Raw genomic sequence first — 22,976 nt, forward strand, 5'->3', positions numbered from 1 at the left:
TCGCCAGATAACTTTTTATGTGCCAATTTCTCTGACAACTGTAATGAAACAAACAGAAATAAAAAAAAAATCTAATGATTTGACAACTATATTGTATTGTGCGTTTTTTTCCTTCTTCCAGCGCCATTATCAATGGCCGCATACCAAACGGTGACGTGTTGGACGTTTAGTGCACTACGTAGGGTGAAATAGCTTATGTTTTATACCGTATACAGTGCACATGGGGCGTATTAGTATTGCGCCAGCGGTGGGTGTTGTTCCTGTCATGGCCGCTATAGGGCGCTCACTGCACGCAATACCGACGTGTATGAAATGGCTGAATTGATGAGTAGCACGTATACGCAAAAGCACACAAAACAAACAATACCGTTTACGTAGATTGCTTGAGGACGCTAACGCTATTTACGCAGGTTGACTAGCATGACGCTCTGAACGTCAACATGGGGGTAGGTCCGCTCGTTTTCGCCCCTTTTGATTTTTTTTTAACGCGTGTGGCTAGTTTTTATTAAATATTCTTATTAAACTGATATATTTACTTTTTCTTTAGAAATTCGGTTTGCAGTTTAAAGCGACGCTGGAGAACGTTACAAATGTTAGACCAGACGGAGACGACTTCCGCTGGTATTTAAAGGTAACGTTAGCTAGCTAAAAATAAATATAATTAGCTTTAAGGCTAAATACAAATTTAGCTAAAGATATCCAAGTATAGCACACCGTCTTTGTCGTTGTTTTAATTCACCTCGGCATTCGTAATTCCTAGCGAGGCATGCTGCTAGCTAGCTGTAGTGCTGGTGTGGATGAATAGCAAATGCCTTAATATAAATAGTGCACTAGGTAGGCGCTAGAACGCCGTTCATTCTTACGGTAAGAAGTGAACATATACAGGGAGTGTGAATTGGTTTAGGATTCAACCCGCATGTCAGCAGCGTTAAAGAAAAGTTAGTTGTTCAGTACGAAATTATTATATTGATTTGTTTTGTTTTGTCTTTTTTTGTAGCTGAAGTGTGGGAATTGTGGTGAGATCTCAGACAAATGGCAGTATATCACATTGCTGGTAATTATAAATGATGTATTATTAAATTATTTATTTATTAATTGTTATTATTATTATTATTATTAGCAGTCTGTGTGTAGCAGGAATTGTATGTATTTATTAATTACTGATACAAAGATTTTCCTCAGGACAGTATGCCGCTGAAAGGAGGCCGAGGCAGTGCCAGTATGGTTCAGAAGTGTAAACTGTGCTCCCGGGAAAACTCAATAGGTAAACACACACACACCTTGACTTTATAAATAAAAGGAGAAAAAAAGAAGAAATATTCAAATGAACTTGGAACTGCATTGTTATCTGAGGCCATGCCTCTAGTCCATGTAAAAGAAAGGGGTCAGGGCCAACATTGTCGCCATATACAAGTCACCTTACAGGTGAGAATTCTATTGGAGGCAACGGCAAATCTTTCACACGTTAACAAAATTAAAATAATCATAAAAAGATCCTGTGTGTTTGGATTTTGTTTGGGGAATCAATCTAGCGATCTGACATCAGGTGTTCAGCGAAACTATGATGTTTACTCAAAAATCACCTCTGACCAGGAGCACTGAAAAGAAAACAGGTGGTGAAATACAGGTGTAAATAAACGCCACGCGGTGACGTGTACACGATGGATTTCTCCCACAGATATCCTGAAGGACACCATCACGCCGTACAACGTAAGTTAAAACACACCTGTTTTTCACCCAGAAATCAAGAGAGATGCAAAAAGATGCACTCAACTGTACAATCTATTCCTTTTAGTATTGCTGTAGCTATTGACTAATTGATAGTGGTTCATAAATACTTCATGAATGATAAGTCAAGAGTTGAAGGGTGGTTCGAGTCTATCCCAGTTGCTTCATTAAGGTGGAGGACAGTGAGCGGTTCAAGACGATGGTGCAGTTTGAGTGTCGAGGCCTCGAGCCGGTCGACTTCCAACCTCAGGTGAGAACGAACCCCCCCCCCCCCCAATATCCAAGTCCAGACCAAGATTTATCTCCACGCTGATTTCTTCTCAGGCTGGATTTGCGGCTAAGGGCGCAGAGACGACCACCCAGTTCCCTGAAATCAACCTTCAGGAGAAAGTAAGTCAGAGTTTGTACTTTGCACTTGTTAAGAACATCCAGTAGACCGTGCAGAATAACCAACCGTTCTGTTTTAGGACTGGACAGACTATGACGAGAAAGCTGGCGAGTCAGTGGGCATCTATGAAGTCACACATCAGTTTATCAAGTGTTGAGAGCATTGGAGATGGAGCACAAATGTTGTGGCTGGAGATCCAACAAAGAAAAAGAGACTTTATACAAGGAACATTCATAAAATTCAACAAAAATACTTTAATTGTTGTTGTTGAAATTGTAAATGGATGTGTTTGGGGGGAACAGGCAAGAACATTCACTGCATAAAAGATGACCAGTTCCTTGGAGATGCAGGTCTGCACTTAAATAAAGTTATGATTTGTAAGAATTGCTCTTTGGTTCATTTGGTAGCATAAACTCAGTCTCTGTTCTGTGTAAAGGACAATATTTTACTTGAGTCTTGATGTAGAGTCCAAAAGAGTCTTCATCATGTTAGATTTTTTGTTTTCACTATTACACTAATTTGGATATTTAGGTAATGTCAGGGCAAGAGTTCCAAAACTAGATACAATGCAACAATATGCTTGGTTTCTTCCAACAACCTGGAACCAGAAAAAATGTCACATGTCAAACATGCAAAATGACCACTTAAATCCCACCATCTGCTGTAGGTCGTCACGTTCATGTTAGCAACCGCCATTACTGTTTGTTACCAACACACCCCCGTCTCGGAAAGTCAGCGCCCTGGAAAAGTTTCCAATTTGTAATTGTAACATTGTAGTGATATTCAAGTGGGCTTACATTGTAATTATAACAGTTGTAACAGGAGTTCAAGGTAGCATTTTCCCCTGCTTCATCTCTACCTAAAGAGAATGATGCAGCGGCGCTTTAGTCCTTTACCGTGTCCCGGTTTCTCACGTCCTCATCTGTACGCTCAATACCACTGTCAACACCATTGGGTTCGCCATCTTGTAAATCGCTGACTATCTAAGTGGCGTGTCGTACAGTATAGCCGCATTGCATTCTGGGACTCTAAGTTCAGCATTTGTACAAGTGTTGGTCTGTGCTGGATTTCTCATGAATACGACGCACTGGAAAATGCAGGAAGTGAGAAAAGAAGCTCTTGCCTGTTTGTTTTTAGGAGCTAACAGTAAATCCTGACTTATATATTATTTTATTTTTGAGGTTACAATTTTTTTCTCTCCTATTCAAGCGCCATTTTAAGTTTGCTAGCAGTAAACGGTGTGACGTCATCCCTACACACACTGCTAACTTCTCACAGGAATAACAGAAATAAAGCACCAACCATCAAATCAGCACCAGAATCACTACAAACACCACAAACATTTCAATATAAGCATGTTTAATGTTACTCAGGGTGGAGTTTTTCCTTTAACTAAATGTATTAGGCTGGTACATGGACGTAAAAACAAAATCAACATCAAAATCACCGTGTGGAATGGATTTATCCGAGTCGACTCCCGCTGTCTAGATTAGAGAGAGAATCGATTCTTCGGAATCGACTCCCAGCTCTGTGCCACTACAGTTGTAGAGTCGGCTTGTTGCTGTCAGGTTTAGTCAAGTGCACTTTCAGGAAAATGGCTCCCGTAAAGAACAGAGTGTTTGTTGTTGGGGTGGGGATGACAAAGGTAAAACAAATGGTGCTGAATTGTTTATTTTTAAATAAGCTAACTAATCTAACAAACGTCTGTTTAGTTACCCGTATGCGACATGCTAGCTTGCTAGGGTTTTAGCTTGGTTTGGTTTGACTGTCACAATTTGACTTGTTTGAAAGATTTATAAATGTAATTTAAACTATGTAACTACACGACATATTTTCTAGCCAGTCTTAGGAAGCTTATCAGTGAGCTGTCAAGCAATTACATATCTTTTTAAAAGTATTATTTGCCTAGATAACACTGATAATTTGACAGTTGTTGGATTCTACAAAAAAAAAAAAAAAATCTGCATAATGTTTTTGACTTATTTCCACCCCCTCATAGCCTATACACATTAAATATTCTAGCTACATTTTATAAGATCTCATATTTGATTTGCAATAACTTTAATCTGCGTAGAGTTCAAGCTTGCTCTTACACAATCAATGCTATAGTAGGTGAGAGTTCATAGAGTTCATAGTTCATTGGCACATCAGTGTTTCCCAGTTACTATGATATCATTCATTCCTTCATCTTCATTATCCTGGTCAGGAGGAGGAGGAGGAGGAGGATGATGATGATGATGGTGGTGGTGGTGGTGGTGGACAGGGTTGTCAGGTCTCACCCCAAACCCAAAGTCATTGTTTTATTCACCTGACTTGAAAGCAGAACCGCAGACTAATTTTAAAACTCGCCCAACAACAGTCAAACGTAGACTTTCCTTCTCTTTCATAACATTTTTTTCAGCCCAAAACGACCCATTTTGGTGTAAAAAAAAATGGCCGTGGAGAATCGTGGATTTTGACCGGGACACACCCAGGACGGGTCGCCAGTCCACCATTTGCACACTTTAACGCGCCCTAGGTGCAGTTTAGATTCACCAATACGGATCCTAGCAATGTTTCTAAGACATGGGAGGAAACCGGAGAACCTGGAGGAAACCCACACTTACACAGAAATAAAGAGAGAACATAGAATGTGTAACATACTTATGCAGAATGACTGTTACTTTAAAAAAAAAAAAATTCTTGTTTCTATTACCTTGTTTCTTTTCCTTCCGTCAGTACAGTAAATCAAGTCTCATCCTCTCTCTCTCTTATATTTGCAGTTTGATAAGCCAGGTGCGAGAGATGGAGATTATCCAGAAATGGCCAAAGAAGCAGGTATGATTTTAGTTCCCCACCCAATGATTTAACCTGTATAAATCAACATCTTTATTGACTTCACTTTATCTGTTTTTAGGAGAGAAAGCATTGGCTGACGCAGGAGTGCCATATTCTGCAGTTGAGCAGGCCTGCGTGGGTTATGTCTATGGTACACTCTTTTCATTTCTTTATAGCGGCGTCATTGCCTGTTGGGATTAGTCAAATACTCCAATTATGATATTAAACCTAACGTTTTGCTTGGTACTGTGTTTCTTCCCGACAGGCGACTCTACCTGCGGACAGCGTGCTATATACCACGGGCTGGGACTGTCGGGAATCCCTATCATCAACGTCAATAACAACTGTTCCACGGGTTCCACAGCGCTCTTCGTGGCCCGACAGCTCGTCCAGGGAGGTATGAGACATGGCATGTTATCTCGGTATTAATAATACGTTTGATCTGACTAGAACTTATTTTACAAACGTCCTAAACTCTGGAAATTGTAGAATCCGTTCTATCTCAGCGTTTCAATTATTCAATTTCTGAGTGTTCTCAAAAGGATTGTGGGGCTGTATGTATTACCCATATTACCTAATATGTATATATGTACATGATCCAGAATATTCTTGATTGCGTTCTATAAAACCCTGCATGTCTTTACAGGTTTGGCTGATTGTGTGCTCGCTTTGGGTTTTGAGAAGATGGAAAGAGGCTCCTTGTCCTCTAAGGTGAAAGAACAGAAGCTGTAGCTACACATTCATGAGACGACATGGAGGGTTAAACAAACAAGGAAACCAATCTTTCTGCCCTGAAAGGGTGGCCATTTATGATTTCTTGGTCTAGGAATGTATTGTCATTATAATGGTATGTTGAATAAAAGTGAAGTAGAACTGTGTTTTGTTTTTTTTAAACAGTACATGGACAGAACCAACCCTATGGACAAACACATGGAGGTGATGATCAACCGATATGGCATGGCTGCAGCTCCGGCAGCACCTCAGATGTTTGGCAACGCCGGGAGAGAGCACATGGAGAAGTATGGTAAGACGTGAAATCAGGAAATCTTTTCGCAATTGGAAAAGGCAAAAAGCTTTAGACTCGTGACATGGGTGCGTGTTGTCCGTATGTTGTAGGAACCAAGCCGGAACACTTTGCCAAAATTGCCTGGAAGAATCACAAGCACTCGACCAACAACCCGTATGTTAGACAAACCCCTCCCATGCAATTAGAGATAAAGGCATCCATTACAGATAGTGTTTACCATGCTGAGTTATTTTGCCTTTGGTTAAAAAAAAAAAAGGGGGCATTTCTTTCATTATATATGTTATAATCTCTCTCCACACGTCCTCCCAGGTATTCTCAGTTCCAGGACGAGTACAGTCTGGAGCAGGTGATTAAATCCCGTAAGGTTTTTGAGTTCCTCACACTTCTTCAGTGCTGGTAAGTAGCTTTCTTAGGGCTCATACAGCTTAGGACTTAATCTGTTCCAGGTAAGAACATCTTGTAATGTGTGCGTGTGTTAAGCCCTACGTCCGACGGAGCAGGAGCAGCAGTGCTAGCCAGCGAGGGCTTTGTGAGGAAGCACGGTCTGGAGGCCAAAGCCGTGGAGATCATCGCTCAGGAGATGGTCACTGATCTCTCAACAACATTCGAGGAGAACAGCTGCATCAAGATGGTTTGTGGAGGACAAGGGAGCTAAATTTAGGAGCAAAAAAAAAAAAAAAAAGTTTTTTCATAATAAATAAAGCAGCTCCACACAGAGTGAACACCTACACCTTATTTACATATCATACAGCACGCCCAATTTCCCTTCATCTGCATATCATTTGCATGAAACACGATTCCTCTGCCCTCGATAGTTAACTGAATGTTTTCCTTTTACGGTTCACTTTATAAATCAGGACGTGCTTCATGGTAATTAGATGTGTAGAATGATTAAATGGGGGGAGGCATGGTATATGCATATGATATGCAAATAAGCTACATGTGGGCAGAGCTTGCATTAATACAGCTGAAGCAGATTCCTTGTTTGCACTCGTATGTTTATTTTTTAAAGTTTGTTTTAAATCGGACGCGGGTTTTTTTTTGCTCTGATGGTGTCATTGTTTCAAGCTACAGTCTTTTTTTTATTCTTTTTTTTTTTTTTAAATTAAGCGATCACACACTTCTTCTAACAGTTTAAAAATGATTATTTATTTCATTATTTCTTTATTTTAAATTTATACTACTCCACTCTTCAGGTCGGCTATGACATGACGCGCCTTGCTACTAAAAAGTGCCTCATGTCGGCAGGCCTGAATCCGGCGGACGTTGACGTCATCGAGCTGCATGACTGTTTCTCAGCCAACGAGCTCATCACGTACGAAGCGCTCGGTCTTTGTCCTGAAGGTATTTCTTCTTCTTTTTTCTTTTTTTTTCTTTTTTCTTTTTTTTTTAGTTCTCATAAAAACATCAGGTTTGTGATTTACAAATTTTATCATTTATTGACAATGTAGTCTTGGTTGCTTAAACGGCACATATCTAGCATTTATTATATTTTCCGCGAAATGGCAGAGTTATATAATTTCCTCACCAGAATTTATATATTAGCGATTTGTTTAACTGGTTTTAGTTCATTACTGCTGGAAAATAAATATATTAATTAAAGATTAAGTCTTTTGCATGTCGCTTTCTTGTCCACTCACAGGTAAAGCCGGAGAGCTGATAGACAGAGGAGACAACACGTACGGAGGCAAGTGGGTGGTTAACCCGAGCGGAGGGCTCATTTCGAAGGGACACCCGCTCGGCGCTACAGGTGTGGCTGCAGAGAGTTCCTCAGGGGCAGGGGCTCAAATGTAAAAAAAAAAAGAAAGAACTATAATCACATCACCAAAAAACTAACTTTAATTTAACTGCATATTCTTATCACCCTGGCAGAAGCTGTAAACAGACTGTGTGTGGTCACAGTAATGAATATGAGAATGACACTACTAACATAACCTAACGATATTTTATTTTTACATTCATAGAAATAATTACAACAAAACGCCAACTTTTAAAAATCTTTAAAAGAAAATTGAATTTGTAGAAAATTGAAATAAAAAGAAACGACAGTATTACTGTCCACAAATGTAGTGACACACGGCATGTATGTCACTTACTGTAAAAGTCAGTAAAACTATTTATTTCAAAATTAAATGTATATTTGGCAGCAGCACTCTTGATTTCCATAAAACCGCAGCAGTGCTTGCTTGTCTTTTTAGTCTCAAAGCTTGTAATTTTTGCCTTCTAAATTTCATTTTAAAAAGATAAATTGAGATTTTAATGATCTTAGGGTAATTAGCATATGTATTGTGTAACACCGACGCTCACTCTTTGTAAACATATGAAGCTTTTTTATTTTTGCAACTATCTGTATTAACATATTAACTCACCCTTTCACTTCCTCCTTCTTCAGTTTATCTTTAATTTTCTGCTGTCTCTGTCTGTTTGGCACCGTGCCTTTACTGACTATATAACATGCATACGATATAACAAGGTCACTTGCATGTCTGGAGGTTTAACAAGCTTGAGTAGCTAGTGCTTACCGACACATTCCCTCTCAATCGATTTGAAAACTAGCGATAAGAATATAAAACACTGCCAATATTATGAAAAGGGTTTGAATTCAAATGGCTTTTACATAATATAATTGTTTATTATTTAATGTTGAGAGGGGAACTGGTATGTCCCTGGTACAGAAGGAGAAGCTTACTATGAGGGAATTAAGTGATGCAACGTAACGTGTTAAGAATCGAGCAAAGTGGGTGTTAATAGGCTCAAGCGAAACACCTGCTGCGGGGGAAACATACGCCTGGATATAGAACATAATCCTTTACTTTTATTCCTTTATAATATATAAAACGCCTAATTTTCTCTCTAATTACACGCCAAGTTTCTACAATGTGTTGGATTTTTTGCTTTCTGGTTATTGTTTTTTTTTTTATTCATTCTCATAAATATTTTTTATTTAGGAGAAAACTAATTATTAGAGCATTTTAGAGACTTTAGTGATGGATCTACTGTATTTAGGTTCTAAATACAGATCTGGCAACCCGGACATATGTCAGGAGTAACACAAAATTCAACACGTTAAACAGAACATCCGTGATAGTTATTTCCCCCAAATGGTATAGAATGTGCCTTTCAATCTAAACTGCTCGTAATGTAATACGTTACTACGTATAATTTGTATTTGATAAATATCTCCAGATTCCTCCGTTTGTGTGTTTAAGTGTGTAAAGTGCATTTGTTTGAATGCACCCATCGTGTTACAGAGTACATAGGGTACTTTGGTCTTGCTGGGGTGATCTCGTCCGTCCGTTTAACGACTTTGGCACTTTGATTCTCTGACCTGATTTTTTTTTTTTAACATGGGCTGCAAGATTTGATTGCTGAGGTCTGTCTCAGGTTGTTGAGGCTTTAACCGTGCGCTGTGTTCGATTGCTCAGGTCTGGCACAGTGTGCAGAGCTGTGCTGGCAGTTAAGAGGTGAGGCGGGGAAAAGGCAGGTCCCAGGAGCGAAGGTCGCCCTGCAGCACAACATCGGCCTTGGCGGAGCTGTAGTGGTCACGCTATACAGGATGGGATTCACTCAAGAAGCAAGGTGAGAGATCACACGCTCGCTACTATTAATCTTTGTTTTAGAAGGATTACTTGCAGCTAAACTGGTTTATCTACTCGTACAGTAGTAACACACAATCCCTGGACTTTTCCACAACCTGGAACTGAAATAGATTTAACTGCAATGTTATAACCATAGCCAAAATAACCATGATATTGAAATGCAAGGAAAAATCTTTTGCAAAGTTATTTACAAATAACCCCCTCCCCGCTGCACACACATTTAAAACCCTAAAGACGTTCTGGTGCAACCAGATGCTATGAGAAATCGTATAATTAACTGAATAATAATTAGCAGATGAAAGATCTATCTATTTATCTATTTATTTATTTATTTTTATAAATACATACATTCTGACATTCACGTTGCTGAATTAATAATCTGTCAGGACTTATTACAGTCATATTGCACCTCTAGGACCTTGGACTTTATTCGTAACCCCCGGTTTACAATCTGGAACGTTATTTTGTGCATTAATACTCCCCAACCCACACCCCCTCAGGTCTCAGATCGCTGCAGTTCCCACCAGCGCTGTCAGTGGACTGGAGGGCTTCAAATCTCATGCGGTTTTTAAAGAAATCGAGAAGGTTCTGCAGGAGGTAGGTAACGAGACACGTTCGCGTTTTTTCAGGGTTGGGTTTTACGTTTTCTGTTATATTGTGCGTGTGGTTTCCACGCAGGAAGGAGAAGCATACGTTAAAAAAATCGGTGGCGTTTTCACTTTTAAAGTGAAGGACGGCCCGGATGGAAAAGAAGCTCTGTGGGTGGTGGATGTGAAAAACGGGAAAGGCTTGGTGAACAATGACGCAGGTCTGTCAGTGGTTTCTTTTGTTTTGTTTTGTTTTGTTTGGTTTTTCGTTTTGTTTTTCTTAATTACAGGGATTTGCATCTGATCTGAGCGGAAAGCAGATGGTTACGAGAAAACAAATGTGTGTTGGCTCATTTTGGGGGCATCGTGATACCCGAGCTCAGAGGATCTTGCAGAGGATCTTGCTTGATTTTATTTTTCCACCTTTCTTTAAGAATGATTTTAATTAGGATATAACATACTGAGAGAAATTATGTCACAAGACACTTGTGATATTGCAATTTTCAATTTTTAAATATTTTGAAGGTAGTCTTTTTAAAACGTCCTGATCTATTTTTGTCATGTCACCCACTCCATGTTTTCCCTGTATTTATTTTTATTTGAATTTTATCAACTTGAACTGTGTCGCCCGTTTCCCCCAGGGAAAAAATCAGACTGCACGATCATGATGTCCGACGCTGACCTCATCGAACTGATGACCGGGAAACTGAATCCACAAACTGTGAGTTACGACAAAATAATTACGTAGTAGAACAAAAGTAAATATAGTTTGACCAATCAATAAATAAATAAATGTACACAATTTTTCCCTTGGACATATTGACTCAATGTTCAGCTTATTAGGAACACCCGCTTGTTCAGTCAGCCAATCAAGTGGCTGCAGCACAGATAAAAAAAATAAATAAATAAAGTCAAGCCAATATTTAATTAAGTACGCCTGGCGTGACAAGAGGTAAATTGTGTGCATTTTTTTATTTGATCTGCCTTAAACTACAAGATTACACTGTACACTTAAACTACACTGTTGTTGTGAGAGTGTGATATGATACAGAGATGACCTCCAACTCTTTCTCCCACTTCATTCTCATTCCAAAGGCCTTCTTCCAAGGCAAGCTGAAGATTACTGGGAATATGGGAATGGCGATGAAGCTCCAGAGCCTCCAGCTGACACCAGGCAAAGCCAAACTGTGAAGAATTCGGTCTAAAATTCCCAGACCTAAGTGTGGAATTCGTGGCCGCGACACTGAGCATTCGATATATACGATTACAAAATTCAACATGTATTATAGTGGGCACTTCAGATTAACATTACTACCTCTTGCAGCATTATAAGAGGAACTCTAAATAAGCTTTCGGGAACTATGTTAAACGATGAACGATTAACTCAAATGGCTCCGATGATGGTCTCACATTTCTTTACTGGTTTATTACATTACAGACTTACACTACACCACATAACGTGCCTCAAATGCGGAGAATAATCATTACATTCAATCTCTCAATTTTAGAGAAGCTCGATCATGCTGAACCATATAAGATCTTCCTAGTGTGGAAAGATGAATCGGGGATTGTGAAATAGTTCTAAATGGTCAAGATCACCCGGAAATTGTTAGTTAAATGGCTAGAATATTATCTGCCCATTTCATATGGGTGTGAGAGCTCGTCATTGCACTGTTAATTGTATATGCAGATTATGAAAAAGCTCATTTTTAATAAAGATTTCTTCTAACAAAATGGTCCTTTTCATGTGAAAGACACATGTGTAAATATTAATTAAAGGCCAAAAATCAAACGTATGGTTGGTTGTCTGCTTACCCAAGGAGTCGTCACTCCAGTGTTTGCGTCTTTATTTCGTAAACGTAGTATATAGAATCTCGTGAGCGTAGAATAACTGATTACATTTCTATTGGAAAAATAAATAATGTTAAAACATATAAATCCATGATAGTAACAAATATTGTCATGATTCACCAAGGAGATGAAAAGTTAGCTAGCTAGCTACCGAACTAACTTGGGTGAACTTTGCCAGCCAAAGTAGATTCAAGGACTTTTCATGGTTTTTTTGTTTTGTTTTATTTTTGTTTTGTTTTAGGAAATGTACAATACCTAGCTCTTATTTGGGTGGTAATTTATTTGCATACCTCTCGCTCACTCTCAGTTGGCGTTAAGTGGATGCATTTCCCCTCGTAACTCCCTCACCATCTGTTGTTGTCTTTCCATGGTCTGTTTCTTGACTGAATTATGTTTAATCTCATGTGATTATGATTCAAAGTGAGAGATTTAGTATTTTAGTATTTGTACAGCTGTTTATTCTTTTCAGCTTCTTCCATTTTTAAGAAGATATATATATTTTAAAAAAGCGAATGATTGTGGTGTTACCTATAATTAAGACAGAAGCATTGACACTGGAGACTCCTTCCATAAATAATAAACAAAACCATCTACTCACAGAAAATCAAAAAACTTCACACCGTGTATGTTGTGTCTACCATACACGTCTCCGTGTAATCAACACCTTCTGACCAATTCACTGAACAAAATAACCTGCAAGGTATAAAACCGCTTTATTATCAACGCATCCATCCTCCCAATTGAACAGTATTCCACAAAACTGGACTTACAATAAATAAAATCCCTTCAAATTATTGAACTATTATATGTGGCATGCATTTTGTTCAGGATGTAGTATTTTTAAGGTCCTTCGTAACGTTCTACGTTTTAAAAATTGAAATCGTAACCCTAATGGCAATTACAAAACATGAGAGCAAATGACTTGCCCAGGATAGAACAGTACAAAGTAGCGTGTTCTAACAGTCTGTTTATCATTAATATTATATCCATGTTGACTGTCGTAGATCACTTTATTCTTTTACCCAGCGTGGGTTGCTGTAACAAGCTGAATGAACCCGTGACACATTCTGGGTGTTGGTAAGGAGCAACTATAGAAAGTTCCAGAGGTAGGACCAGATCATTTCGTTTTCCTTTCAAACCTGTCCACATATGGTCCACATTTGTACACGCGTACAAACCTTCACTAGCCATCGGCGGCCAGTCAGTAGAAGGATTTTGAACGGCGAGTGACAGAACACCACGTACAGCACTTGTTCCTTGCTCGTTCCTCTTAGGCCAACGAGATCTGAATGAGTCTAGACTTTGGTTTCGAGGCCGTTCATGTCGATAGTACAGTGGTCTCGATCTCGGTCTTGGTCCTGGTTTTTCCTCTTGAAATGGTGTGTGGACTTCTTATGCTTCCTCTCTGGCTTGATGCCTTCTTCCAGCTGTACAAGGCGAGCCACATCTGGGGAGAGATGTTCAGGCTTTCCGGGGCGTGCCGGAGGAGGTCGGAAGCAGCCGTTGCTCTGGTAGGATGTCATCTGTTGGATGCTTATCATGGGCTTGGTTTCACAGATCAGAGGAATCTGAGATACATACATGTCATACATGTCAACAAGGACAAGTTCTTTGTAGGAATTTGCATATTCATTGAATCTGGATTGTTTAGAATTCTGTTTGTGTCACATTTCTATTTTTAATCCAATCTTCGCCAAATGTTCAAATTACCACCTTTCCATCATATCATACAAAGATTATCATATTTCCCACTGGGACTTTAAATGAGATTCATGGTGGTCATAGTGGCACTACACAGTTTGAAGACCTGAATGATCGCTAAGCTTCATAAACTGAGACATTTACCTCTTCGCCCTCCTTCATAAAGTCTTTCCTGCATATGTGTGCCATGATTCCCGTGGCCAGTGCGTCTCCCATCACGTTCACCATCGTCCTGAAACGGTCCCTGAAATACACACAAGTATATTTTCCAGTCAGAATCTTTGACCCAGACTTTTAGGTTATACGTGAAATACATTGGCTGATGATGACAAATATCGCAAGTTCAGAAGTGTTTTCTTTTCTTTTTGGATGTTCTGCAAGTACATACGGAGACGAGTATGGGGACTTACAGGGCCCAATCCACGGCGATGATTAATGTGATGTCGTCAGTAGGAAGCCCCACTGAGGTTAATACAATCACCATGGTTACCAAGCCAGCTTGAGGAATTCCCGCTGCGCCGATACTCGCTGCGGTAGCTGTGATGCTGGAAGACAAATCAAAGTCTATGTTCGAGAGATTCGTTAGGTTCAACTCCGTGTTCATACGCATGTGATTGTGTGGTGTCCTCAAAAAACCTACACAAAAGAAATAATGTTTGCTTCATAAGATTTTTTACTTTGTTGCATACCTGATGGTGATGATCTGACCAAAGTCCAGCTCATAGTTGTTGACCTGAGCGATGAAGATGGCTGCCACGGCCTCGTAGAGTGCTGTACCGTCCATGTTGATGGTGGCTCCAACAGGTAAGACAAAGCGGATGATGCGTCGGTCGATATGGTTGTTCTCCAGGAGGCACTTAAAGGTGATGGGCAGCGTGGCAGAGCTGAAGTGAAGGAGGAGCATTAAATTATTCACCTCAATTCAGTTAAATTTTATTCATATATCGCTTTTAACGATGGGACATTGTCACAAAGCAGCTTTACAGAAATCAAGATATAGATTTATATTTGTTCTTAATGAGCAAGCCCGACGCGACGGTGGGAAGGAAACATTTCTTTTGAGAGAGGTTGGGAGTGGGCAGGAATAGGATCTAATTAACACTCCCACGCCCTAAAATGGCCACAAACACATCCAAATCTGTTTGTGACTTGTTCAATGTGTCCAAGGGAACACTGTCTAGCAAAATCGCTGGACCACAATCCTGTAGAAATGTGGAATTGTTCGGAACAGCAGGTAACACAGAAATTGAACATCACCTGAATCGAACCCAGTCATTGGAAGAGTGGATTAAAACTGACAGGAACTCTTTAAGACACTGGTGGAAGTCTGGCAGGATTGGTTCTGAGGGTGATTAGTTTCAGTTCTTAGCAATATTTACAATATGTATGGAAATAAACCCCTGAAAGCCCTTCCTTGGTGGAGATCGGGTTTTCACCTGGATGAAGTGGCCAGTGAGATGAGCAGAGCCTGCAGGATGCCTCGGATGTAAACAATTGGACTCTTCTTGGTGATAAAGAAGTACATGGCGGGCAGGATGAAGAGACCATGGACGATCAGCCCGATAACCACGGTGATTGCATAGAAACCCAATTTCTTCCCCATTGCAGAGGGGTCGTCCATCTCCAAGATCTTGCCAGCCACCAGGAAGACGATCCCAAATGGAAAATACCTACGAGATAATAACACATATACATAGATAATGTACAGCTAGAGAAGAAAAATCACTTGTTGCCTGAACAATATGATATAGAAAATGTGGCATGAGGTGGTATTATTTATGGAGTTCCCATCAAAGGTGCTGGAGAATGATGTACCAGATAACGATGGCTACAATTTTCAGCACTGCTTCATTTAAACTCTGGCAGAAGTTGACCAGCGCACTGCCGTTGGGTCCCATTCTTCCCAGCATAATTCCTGGAAAAATAAATCCGCATGAATGCTATCAACATGGTGCCTTTATATTCCATTTATATGAACAGTTTCTCAATTCTGTTGTATTAAAATGTATTAACTCATGATATTACCTGAGCTGTGCTTGTTTAAAGGACAGTATGATTACATGTTGGAAGGAACACATTTTAACATCCATTGTCCAAGGAATGTTGATGATGCAGATTCTACTTGCATGCTCACAGACATCATTTCAAACTTCTTAAGAACACAGCAAGGCCCCAACAATGTATTTCAGTGAAATGATAACATGGCTTGTAAATGCCACTGTACTATATTCTGATATTTGATATCCAGTGCTTATGGGACAAGCTACAGATCTACCACAACCATGTTCAGGAAAAAACACTTTCAGAAGATAAATGGTTTAGTACATGCAGCATGTAAATTTACATAAGAATTAATCCATTTGGATTGGCCAGTGGTGGCTCAACAGTTAAGGCTCTGGGCTACTGATTGGAAGGTTGAGAGTTCAAATCCCAGCCAAGCTGCCACTGTTGGGGTCCTTTTGAGCAAGGACCTTAACCTTAATCTGCTCAGCTCAGTTGAATAAATGTAAGATGTAAATTTCATGTTTCCACTGCTGTATACCTGAGTTGGATTATCCGTCTTACTAGCTTTGGCTAAAATCATTTTCTGTACGAGTGTGTGAAAGAAGAGATGTTTTTTTTAACATCAGGCACTATAATTCATGCTTCACAAATGTCAGTTACTAAGGTCACCTGAGTGCTCTTATTCTGCACACTTGTCCAGGGTAATCACTTCTTTAAGCTCTTAAAGGCCACTCTTGTCAATCTAGAATGCGCAGATCCATCAGACCACAGGAAAAAAAAAGACAATGAATGATGACTAGGGATGATTCCTTGGACTCAAGAGTCCCAAGAGAAGCCAAAGACATGAACTCACCCATGGTAGCTGAAAAGATGACGATCCCCAGGACGTTCATGCCGTCGCTGGTACCGGGCAGCGTCCTTAACACCACGTCTGGAGGCGGCGTTAAGTCCAGAGAGAAGCTCTGGATGTCAGTGCCGTTGTCGTCCTGGATGTCGTAGATAAAATTGCGCCTGGTGTTGGACTCCATCAGGTCTTGGCTCACGGTGGGCTTTGGCTTAAAGATGGGGATACTCCTGCTGCGGTACTGTCAAGACCAAGGAGAGAGATAACAGTTAGGTATCTGAAACCTATTAAAGAACGACTCAGGGATGCATTGCATTGTGCTCCAAAGCTGCAAAGGTCACATCTCACCTGTTGAAAAGTAGCTTGGACCAGGTTTGCAGGAAACATGTTGCTAGTGGAGAGAAAGACAATATGCTAAATTACAGATGTTTAGGAATAACATAAGCAGTATTTTACCTGCGATTTGCCTCACAGATTGCACTAATGGCACTACCGTCAAAATTTGATTGTGCAACAGTGTTTTCCTAAACGATGGCCATCAAAAGTGCCTTTTTCTGTACATTCCAAAATGCCTTCATTCCATCCTTTGTCACAATTTTCCAAATAGCCGTCCTGTGAAAGTCGACATTTCTTCAAGGCCAAATGGCTCCGGTGAACAGAAATTAGGTCCTGTCACAGCTCTTGGTCTAATATCTTGTCCTGCTGACAGACTGCACTAGTGACCTACTGACCCTGTGGCAGATACAGGTTAAAGACAGACTTGTCCCCTTGCTACCTTCTTTCTCCAGCTAATTAGCTCAGTGTTAGCAAACAGATTCACTAGAGACAGTGTTTGCATGGTTATGGATTAATATGTAGATTTCACTGGGTGTAACAGCTAACAATTTAAAGAGAGCAGAATGTGTTCTGAACATTACGTTTACTGGGGGAACCTTCGGTCCTAAAAAACATTCGCTTTGTAGGACTTTCTGGGTGTTCTGCAGACGTTTTTTTACATAGCATTTTCTAAACCTTCTAGGAACATTGTGAAGCAAACCACAATCCTAGCAGATCCAGTCGATTGTAAAATTCACACTTAGCTAAAAGGAAATCAGACTAAAACTGATACACTTGGTTCATTTCCTATTTGATCCAAATTGGTTTCACGCTGCTTATATTCGAACGAACTGGAATTGGTGGACGTGAAGGGGAGGTATGGAAACATTTGTTGATGGCTTCTGAAAAAAAAAAAAGTCAGAAGTATTATTAACCTCATCAAACCACACTGACTCCTAGTGGCCACTACGCAACTTTCAAAACCTAGAAATCACTGTACTGCTCATGCTGTATGATTTTTATAATTTCCGTTTTTTTGTTTTGTGGACGTAGTGGTGTCCATTTAAAGTGGTTTTGGTGGCTCAACACTTTATCAACACACTTGATCGTTTTTGCTTTGAAGTATAGTACATCTAGTTCAGCTCCACAAAAGGGTAATTCAATCAGCTGCAACGACTGAATCGATGAATCTGTGGAATCTATGAATCTGCAGTCAACGTTGTTTGGAATGAAAATCCTTGATCTTTTAAAAGTAGAGCAGTTACCATTGGGACATATTGGAGCTTGGCAAGTAATCAATTGGAATTACATTGCATTTAGTTATTTGGCAGAATAAAGAGTTTCGCTCAAGAGCCCAACACTGGCGGTCAGTCAGTCTGGGGATCTGACCTGTCCAATGGCAATTACTCTGGAAATCGATTGAGGCACTACATCAACATCACAATATGGAAGATTCTTTCTAACCGTTTAACTGCCAGTGGTGGTTCCAGACTTGTTCATCTCTGCCGCATATACATAAGTACGTACTAGATGCTTCAATATTAAGATTACTCAATAATAACCTAGAACTTTAAAAGGGTTACTTGTCATTTTTGATCGCCGCGTGCAAATTCTCTGAAACCGTAAATGCATCGTGTTACCAAAATTTTAATTGGTGGGGAGTGTGTTGCAGAGGTTTGGTCACGGGTAAGCTCAAAAGACACAAAAAGTGCTGTGTTCTTACCGGATGAGGTCAAGCAGAGCGTCCGCAGAGCTCATGATTGGCTTGCCGCTGTCCTCCGAGTCCTCCTTCTGCGCTGCGCCACCTGGGTGGATGATGATCACCAGGACGATTCCCACCACGACAGCCACGAAGGTGGTCCACAGGTAGTACGAGATGGTCATTATGCCCAGGCGGCTCGAGCATTTAGCATCCAACGCTGCCAGACCGGACATCAAACTAAGAGCAAGGAGTCAGAAATTTGACTGTCACTCGTGGTGAGGTTTTAAGGGTCAGGTTTCATTTCTTGTAAAAACGAGAAACTAAGACTGCTAAAACTAAAATTGAAACTAACAACAGCTGTGATATTAACGCAGCTGTAAATCACAGGTTTATATTAATGCGCTTGTTCTAATACGTTATAATTGCTGTAGTAACAGCTGATTTATCAATATATGGTGAGGTTTTCTGTGAGGACATTTTCATTTAACACTTATGGAAGGAGTCTCCAGTGTCAATGCTTTGTAGCAGTCATAAGTTTTCCAAAATGGGAAAGTCTTCAGGACAAAGGAGTTTCTGTAAAAAAAAAAAAATTATTTAATACAAAAAAAACAAAAAAAAACCAAACAAAAAATCTGTTGTGAGATTGGCCAAATTTCAAAATGATAACAGCATGATATCAGTGGGTGGATTCAGACTAGATGTGGCATTGATCTTTAGTTTTCGAGAAGCCAACCCCCCCCCCCCCCAAAGAATATCTGTAACATCGGGAACAGAGATCAGCTTGAAAATGCCTCATTTCTCAAGATGCCTGGCGTATCACTGTTCTGATTTTATGCAATCGCTTACAAATATAGTCTATACATATGAGACCTAAATGTGAGTGCACTTCAAAATCAGTCAGAGAACGGGGAGAACAGACCTCACTGTAGTGGTTTTAATATTTATGATACGGCGTATCATCTGTGCCTTTCAGTCCTAGTGAGTTCAGCAGGCATACAGTACAAATAGTGCGACTGTGTATGTGTATGTGATTGTGTCTTGGTGAGATGGGATTAAGTCCAAGAGCGTCTGATTCTGATGGAGTTTTGGACCATCTGGAGCTTTACTCCCGTGTACGTCTCCTCCACAGGAGCATTACACTAATCCTGAAAAATTCCTGCTCGAGTCTCCTCGAGAAACCAACAAGCGTTAGATTTGATTAAAAAGAAAACACTATTGGAAAAGCTGTACTCAAAATGGGTAAAAATGACGACATATTTATCCAGTTTTCCATTTATCTAAAAATTAATAATAATAAAATATATATAAAATCGTGAGACTAACCAGACTCGACGAATAACTTTTTATGAGTGACGTGAGGAGAGAACGTCACAGCTCATACTTGAAACAACATCGCTAACATCTCCCTGAGATTGTGCTGACCGAACGTGCTCCATTAGGAACTTTGTCAGAAGAGAATACTAATCATGATACACGTTCGTGTCCCTTAGTGTTTCCTTAGTTATTACATTTACGTTAGCTAACACTTTTTAACCTGTTCAGTTAGGTTTTCCAGCCGAAACATGGGACTGTTTCGTCCACCATTGACTTTTTTCCCCCCTCCCCATTTTTAAAAGAACAGTGTCAGAAACCAAACTATTGCTTTAACTGTTGAGTTTCCACCGCCACAGCCGAGCTCATCCTGGACCCTGTTTTATGTGTATACTTTGCCACTGTATAAAGAGTCATTCTTTTTTTATATATATATATAAATAGTAATACAAGAAAACCCCACCAAAAATAGGAAGTGTTCAATTTACTTTAGATGGAATGTGCTGTATATCTAAGGCACAATTGGTCACTAGTCTCCACATGCCACTTGATCAATCTCACTTCCTTTACCTCTGTGAATGCCGCTGATCTTTAGAAAAGCTACATTCTTCACTGCTCTTTAACAGAAACTGCTTGAAAGCCAGAAAATAGCCACTTGATCAGTATGTCCTTCCCCCAAATTCCATTTCAAACAGAAAAAAATTGATGCTTTTCAGCATCCCTCTAGTTGGAGCACTGTGTCTTCTTTGTTCTAAAACCTCTTGATGCACTTTTTCTTTTAGCTCTTCCTACATCATAATACTGTCTCTTGAAACAGACCTTGCTGCACTCTTGGTGTTTGGGCCCACCAATTACTGTTTGCAGCTATATTGTTCTGTTGTTGTTGTTGTTGTTGTTGTTTCTGGTATGGTGGACATTATTCATTATTCCAATAGATAGTCCTCTAAACAAGCAACAAAACCTTCTGGCAGAAAAAAAAAAATCAATGTGCTCATACCTGGAGACAACAAGAGGCAGGATGAGCATCTTCAGCATCCTCATGAGCAGCTCTCCGGGGAACTGGAAGTACTTCACCTCCTACCGAAACAGAACATGGAAGATATGTAGAAATTGTAATAAGAGAAAAGTATTTTATATAAACAAAGCTCCTTTTCTTAAAGACAGCCATGTTGGATCTGCTGTCCAATAGGACAGTGGTTCAGGTGGTAGAACGGGTTGTCCTCTAATGGTAGGGTTGGCCATTCAATTCCCGGCCCATATGACTCCACATACCGAAGTATCCTTGGGCAACACACTGAACCCCAAGTTGCTCCCAATGGCAAGTTAATGCCTTGCATGGCAGCTCTGCTACCATTGGTGTGTGAGTGTGAATGGGTGAATGAGACACAGTGTAAAGCGCTTTGGAGAAAAGCGCTATATAAGTGCACCATTTACCAAAATCAGGCATGGTATTATATTTAAAGTGCCCCTGAAATGAAAATGGGTGTTTCAGATGTGTTTTTTTTTTTTTGTACTTTAGTGTTATGGACACCAATTTAAAAACAATTTATGGTTTTAATTTTATATATTTACATTTTTTCATCTAGGGGGAAAATGCTTACTTTTTTGATGACTCATTCTGGCCTAGTCTTGCATTTGTCCAATTAAATCTCTCTAGAACTCTCTAGAATGTTTTTGCCCCACCCCTAGGGGCATGTCTTGCTCTGCAGTAGCTGCCCATTAGTAGCAAACACGGGTCGTCTTTGTGTTCTTTAGCAGTGCGTCCTCCTACACTATTCCCTTTTCCAAAAAGGGCGGCAGTGAGAAATCCTCCACAGCTGAAAACAGACCCTTCGCTAAATCTCTCATTTGTTCAGATGTAGGTGGTATGGTGGAGGTGTGGTATGGTGTATCTCGAACGCTACTGTCGATTGCGTAAATCAATCCAGCACTTCAATCCAACACGCCGCCTCTCTGACTCCCAGTTCCTGACTTCAGAAATGGATGAGATTCCATCACTTCATTGCACAGAAAGTGTAGGAATGACAAGAGTGCCAGGATAAAACATCACTGCAAATGTTGATTTATTCAGAGCCTGATATAATACTTTAAAGGTGAAGAAGAAACGTATGCCTGCTAGTAATAAAGTGCTCTGAAGTCACACTGTTAAGGCGTTAAACCATGTTTTTTTTGTTGTTGTTGTTGTTTTTTTTTTATATCAGTTTGTGATCAGTTTTTGGCTGTAGAGTAGGAACAAATGCCAAAGTCCTGCATTTAAAGATGGAGATAGACAACCGTCCCTGTCTCATCTGTTGGCTGTTGAAGGAATGTCTGTATATTTGACAGTTTCTGCTTGGTATCAAAATTTAAAAGCACTAACCAAACAGGAAGACTCGGAGCAGTCCAGTTGGAAAATACATGAGATGATGCTTTCAACTGGATTTTCCATCACGAATGCCTTTTTATTATTTCCTTACTGGTGCGAGTTATTTCTAGACAAATTTACTCAACCTTACCAAGGGTTTACAGATAGGAAGAAAGAGAACTCTTGAAGAGAAGACCAACCTGTTCAGAGAGGTGTTTGGAACGCAGGAAGAATCCCAGCAGGCAGCCGACCACCACGGCCAGCACAGACAGGATGAGGAGGCCATTCTGCTGGCATACATTCTTCACCCGGCTCCACATGGCACCCAGGGGCATGGTGTCAACTCCTTGTTCCAGTTACACACACACACACACACACAGGTCAAATCAAGAGTCCGAACCTGCCATACATACATGCAGAGAGAGTGAAAGACCGCCAACTGGAGTCCCTTTCTCGCAGGATAAAAGACTGTGTGAAGGTCCAAGTCCACTCCTCGTGACTGTTTCTAAGAGTAAATCCCATCACACTGCCTAGAACCATTCAGTGTCTCGCTTTCTTTATTTCCTTCTCGGCCACTAGGGGGGCTCCTCGACAGCTGGCATTACTGTCCTGGCGTTAATACCAGCGATCCTATTAGGGATCTGGAGCTGGATTAAGGGTCTCTGGACAATTGGAAAAGGGATTGTTCTAGGAGATATGGATGGGGCGGAAAAGGCAAGCAAACAACAATCTATACAGCTTTACGTGACCCATATAAC

At 40.2% G+C, this 22,976-nt stretch overlaps 3 protein-coding genes across 7 annotated transcripts; 2 read left to right on the top strand and 1 right to left on the bottom strand.

The window, feature by feature from the left end:
- Positions 1 to 332: 332 nt before the first annotated feature.
- Positions 333 to 2,500, top strand: czib (CXXC motif containing zinc binding protein). 5 transcript variants are annotated; one of them, XM_053628481.1, is made up of 8 exons: positions 333 to 446; positions 548 to 631; positions 998 to 1,054; positions 1,183 to 1,264; positions 1,679 to 1,710; positions 1,854 to 1,978; positions 2,053 to 2,118; positions 2,196 to 2,500. In XM_053628481.1, the coding sequence occupies exons 1-8, from the start codon at positions 441 to 443 to the stop codon at positions 2,437 to 2,439; spliced, it is 696 nt and encodes a 231-aa protein (XP_053484456.1). In that variant the 5' UTR covers positions 333 to 440; the 3' UTR covers positions 2,440 to 2,500. The 5 variants fall into 5 exon arrangements, with proteins under 5 accessions (XP_053484456.1, XP_053484460.1, XP_053484458.1 ...); XM_053628485.1 differs by having other exon boundaries at positions 336 to 446; positions 1,901 to 1,978; XM_053628483.1 differs by lacking the exon at positions 333 to 446 and having other exon boundaries at positions 458 to 631; positions 1,188 to 1,264.
- Positions 2,501 to 3,627: 1,127 nt separating this feature from the next.
- scp2a (sterol carrier protein 2a) lies at positions 3,628 to 11,938 on the top strand. The gene is made up of 16 exons (XM_053628474.1): positions 3,628 to 3,761; positions 4,879 to 4,933; positions 5,013 to 5,084; positions 5,199 to 5,330; positions 5,580 to 5,644; positions 5,831 to 5,957; positions 6,050 to 6,113; positions 6,270 to 6,356; positions 6,441 to 6,591; positions 7,157 to 7,304; positions 7,603 to 7,710; positions 9,386 to 9,539; positions 10,060 to 10,156; positions 10,238 to 10,367; positions 10,788 to 10,867; positions 11,242 to 11,938. Exons 1-16 carry the CDS (start codon positions 3,711 to 3,713, stop codon positions 11,335 to 11,337), a joined length of 1,617 nt encoding a protein of 538 aa, XP_053484449.1. The 5' UTR covers positions 3,628 to 3,710; the 3' UTR covers positions 11,338 to 11,938.
- A 1,005-nt stretch (positions 11,939 to 12,943) lies between these two features.
- On the bottom strand, positions 12,944 to 22,729 carry slc1a7a (solute carrier family 1 member 7a). Its single transcript, XM_053628487.1, is given in 11 exon segments — positions 12,944 to 13,565; positions 13,843 to 13,942; positions 14,109 to 14,243; positions 14,388 to 14,582; positions 15,135 to 15,368; positions 15,514 to 15,613; positions 16,556 to 16,790; positions 16,793 to 16,937; positions 18,585 to 18,800; positions 20,872 to 20,951; positions 22,419 to 22,729. Coding segments are annotated over 11 exon segments (1,848 nt in total). The 5' UTR covers positions 22,554 to 22,729; the 3' UTR covers positions 12,944 to 13,292.
- Positions 22,730 to 22,976: the final 247 nt, after the last annotated feature.

The sequence above is a fragment of the Ictalurus furcatus genome, chromosome 7 (assembly GCF_023375685.1).
Source record: "Ictalurus furcatus strain D&B chromosome 7, Billie_1.0, whole genome shotgun sequence".
NCBI classification, from domain to species: Eukaryota; Metazoa; Chordata; class Actinopteri; order Siluriformes; family Ictaluridae; genus Ictalurus; species Ictalurus furcatus.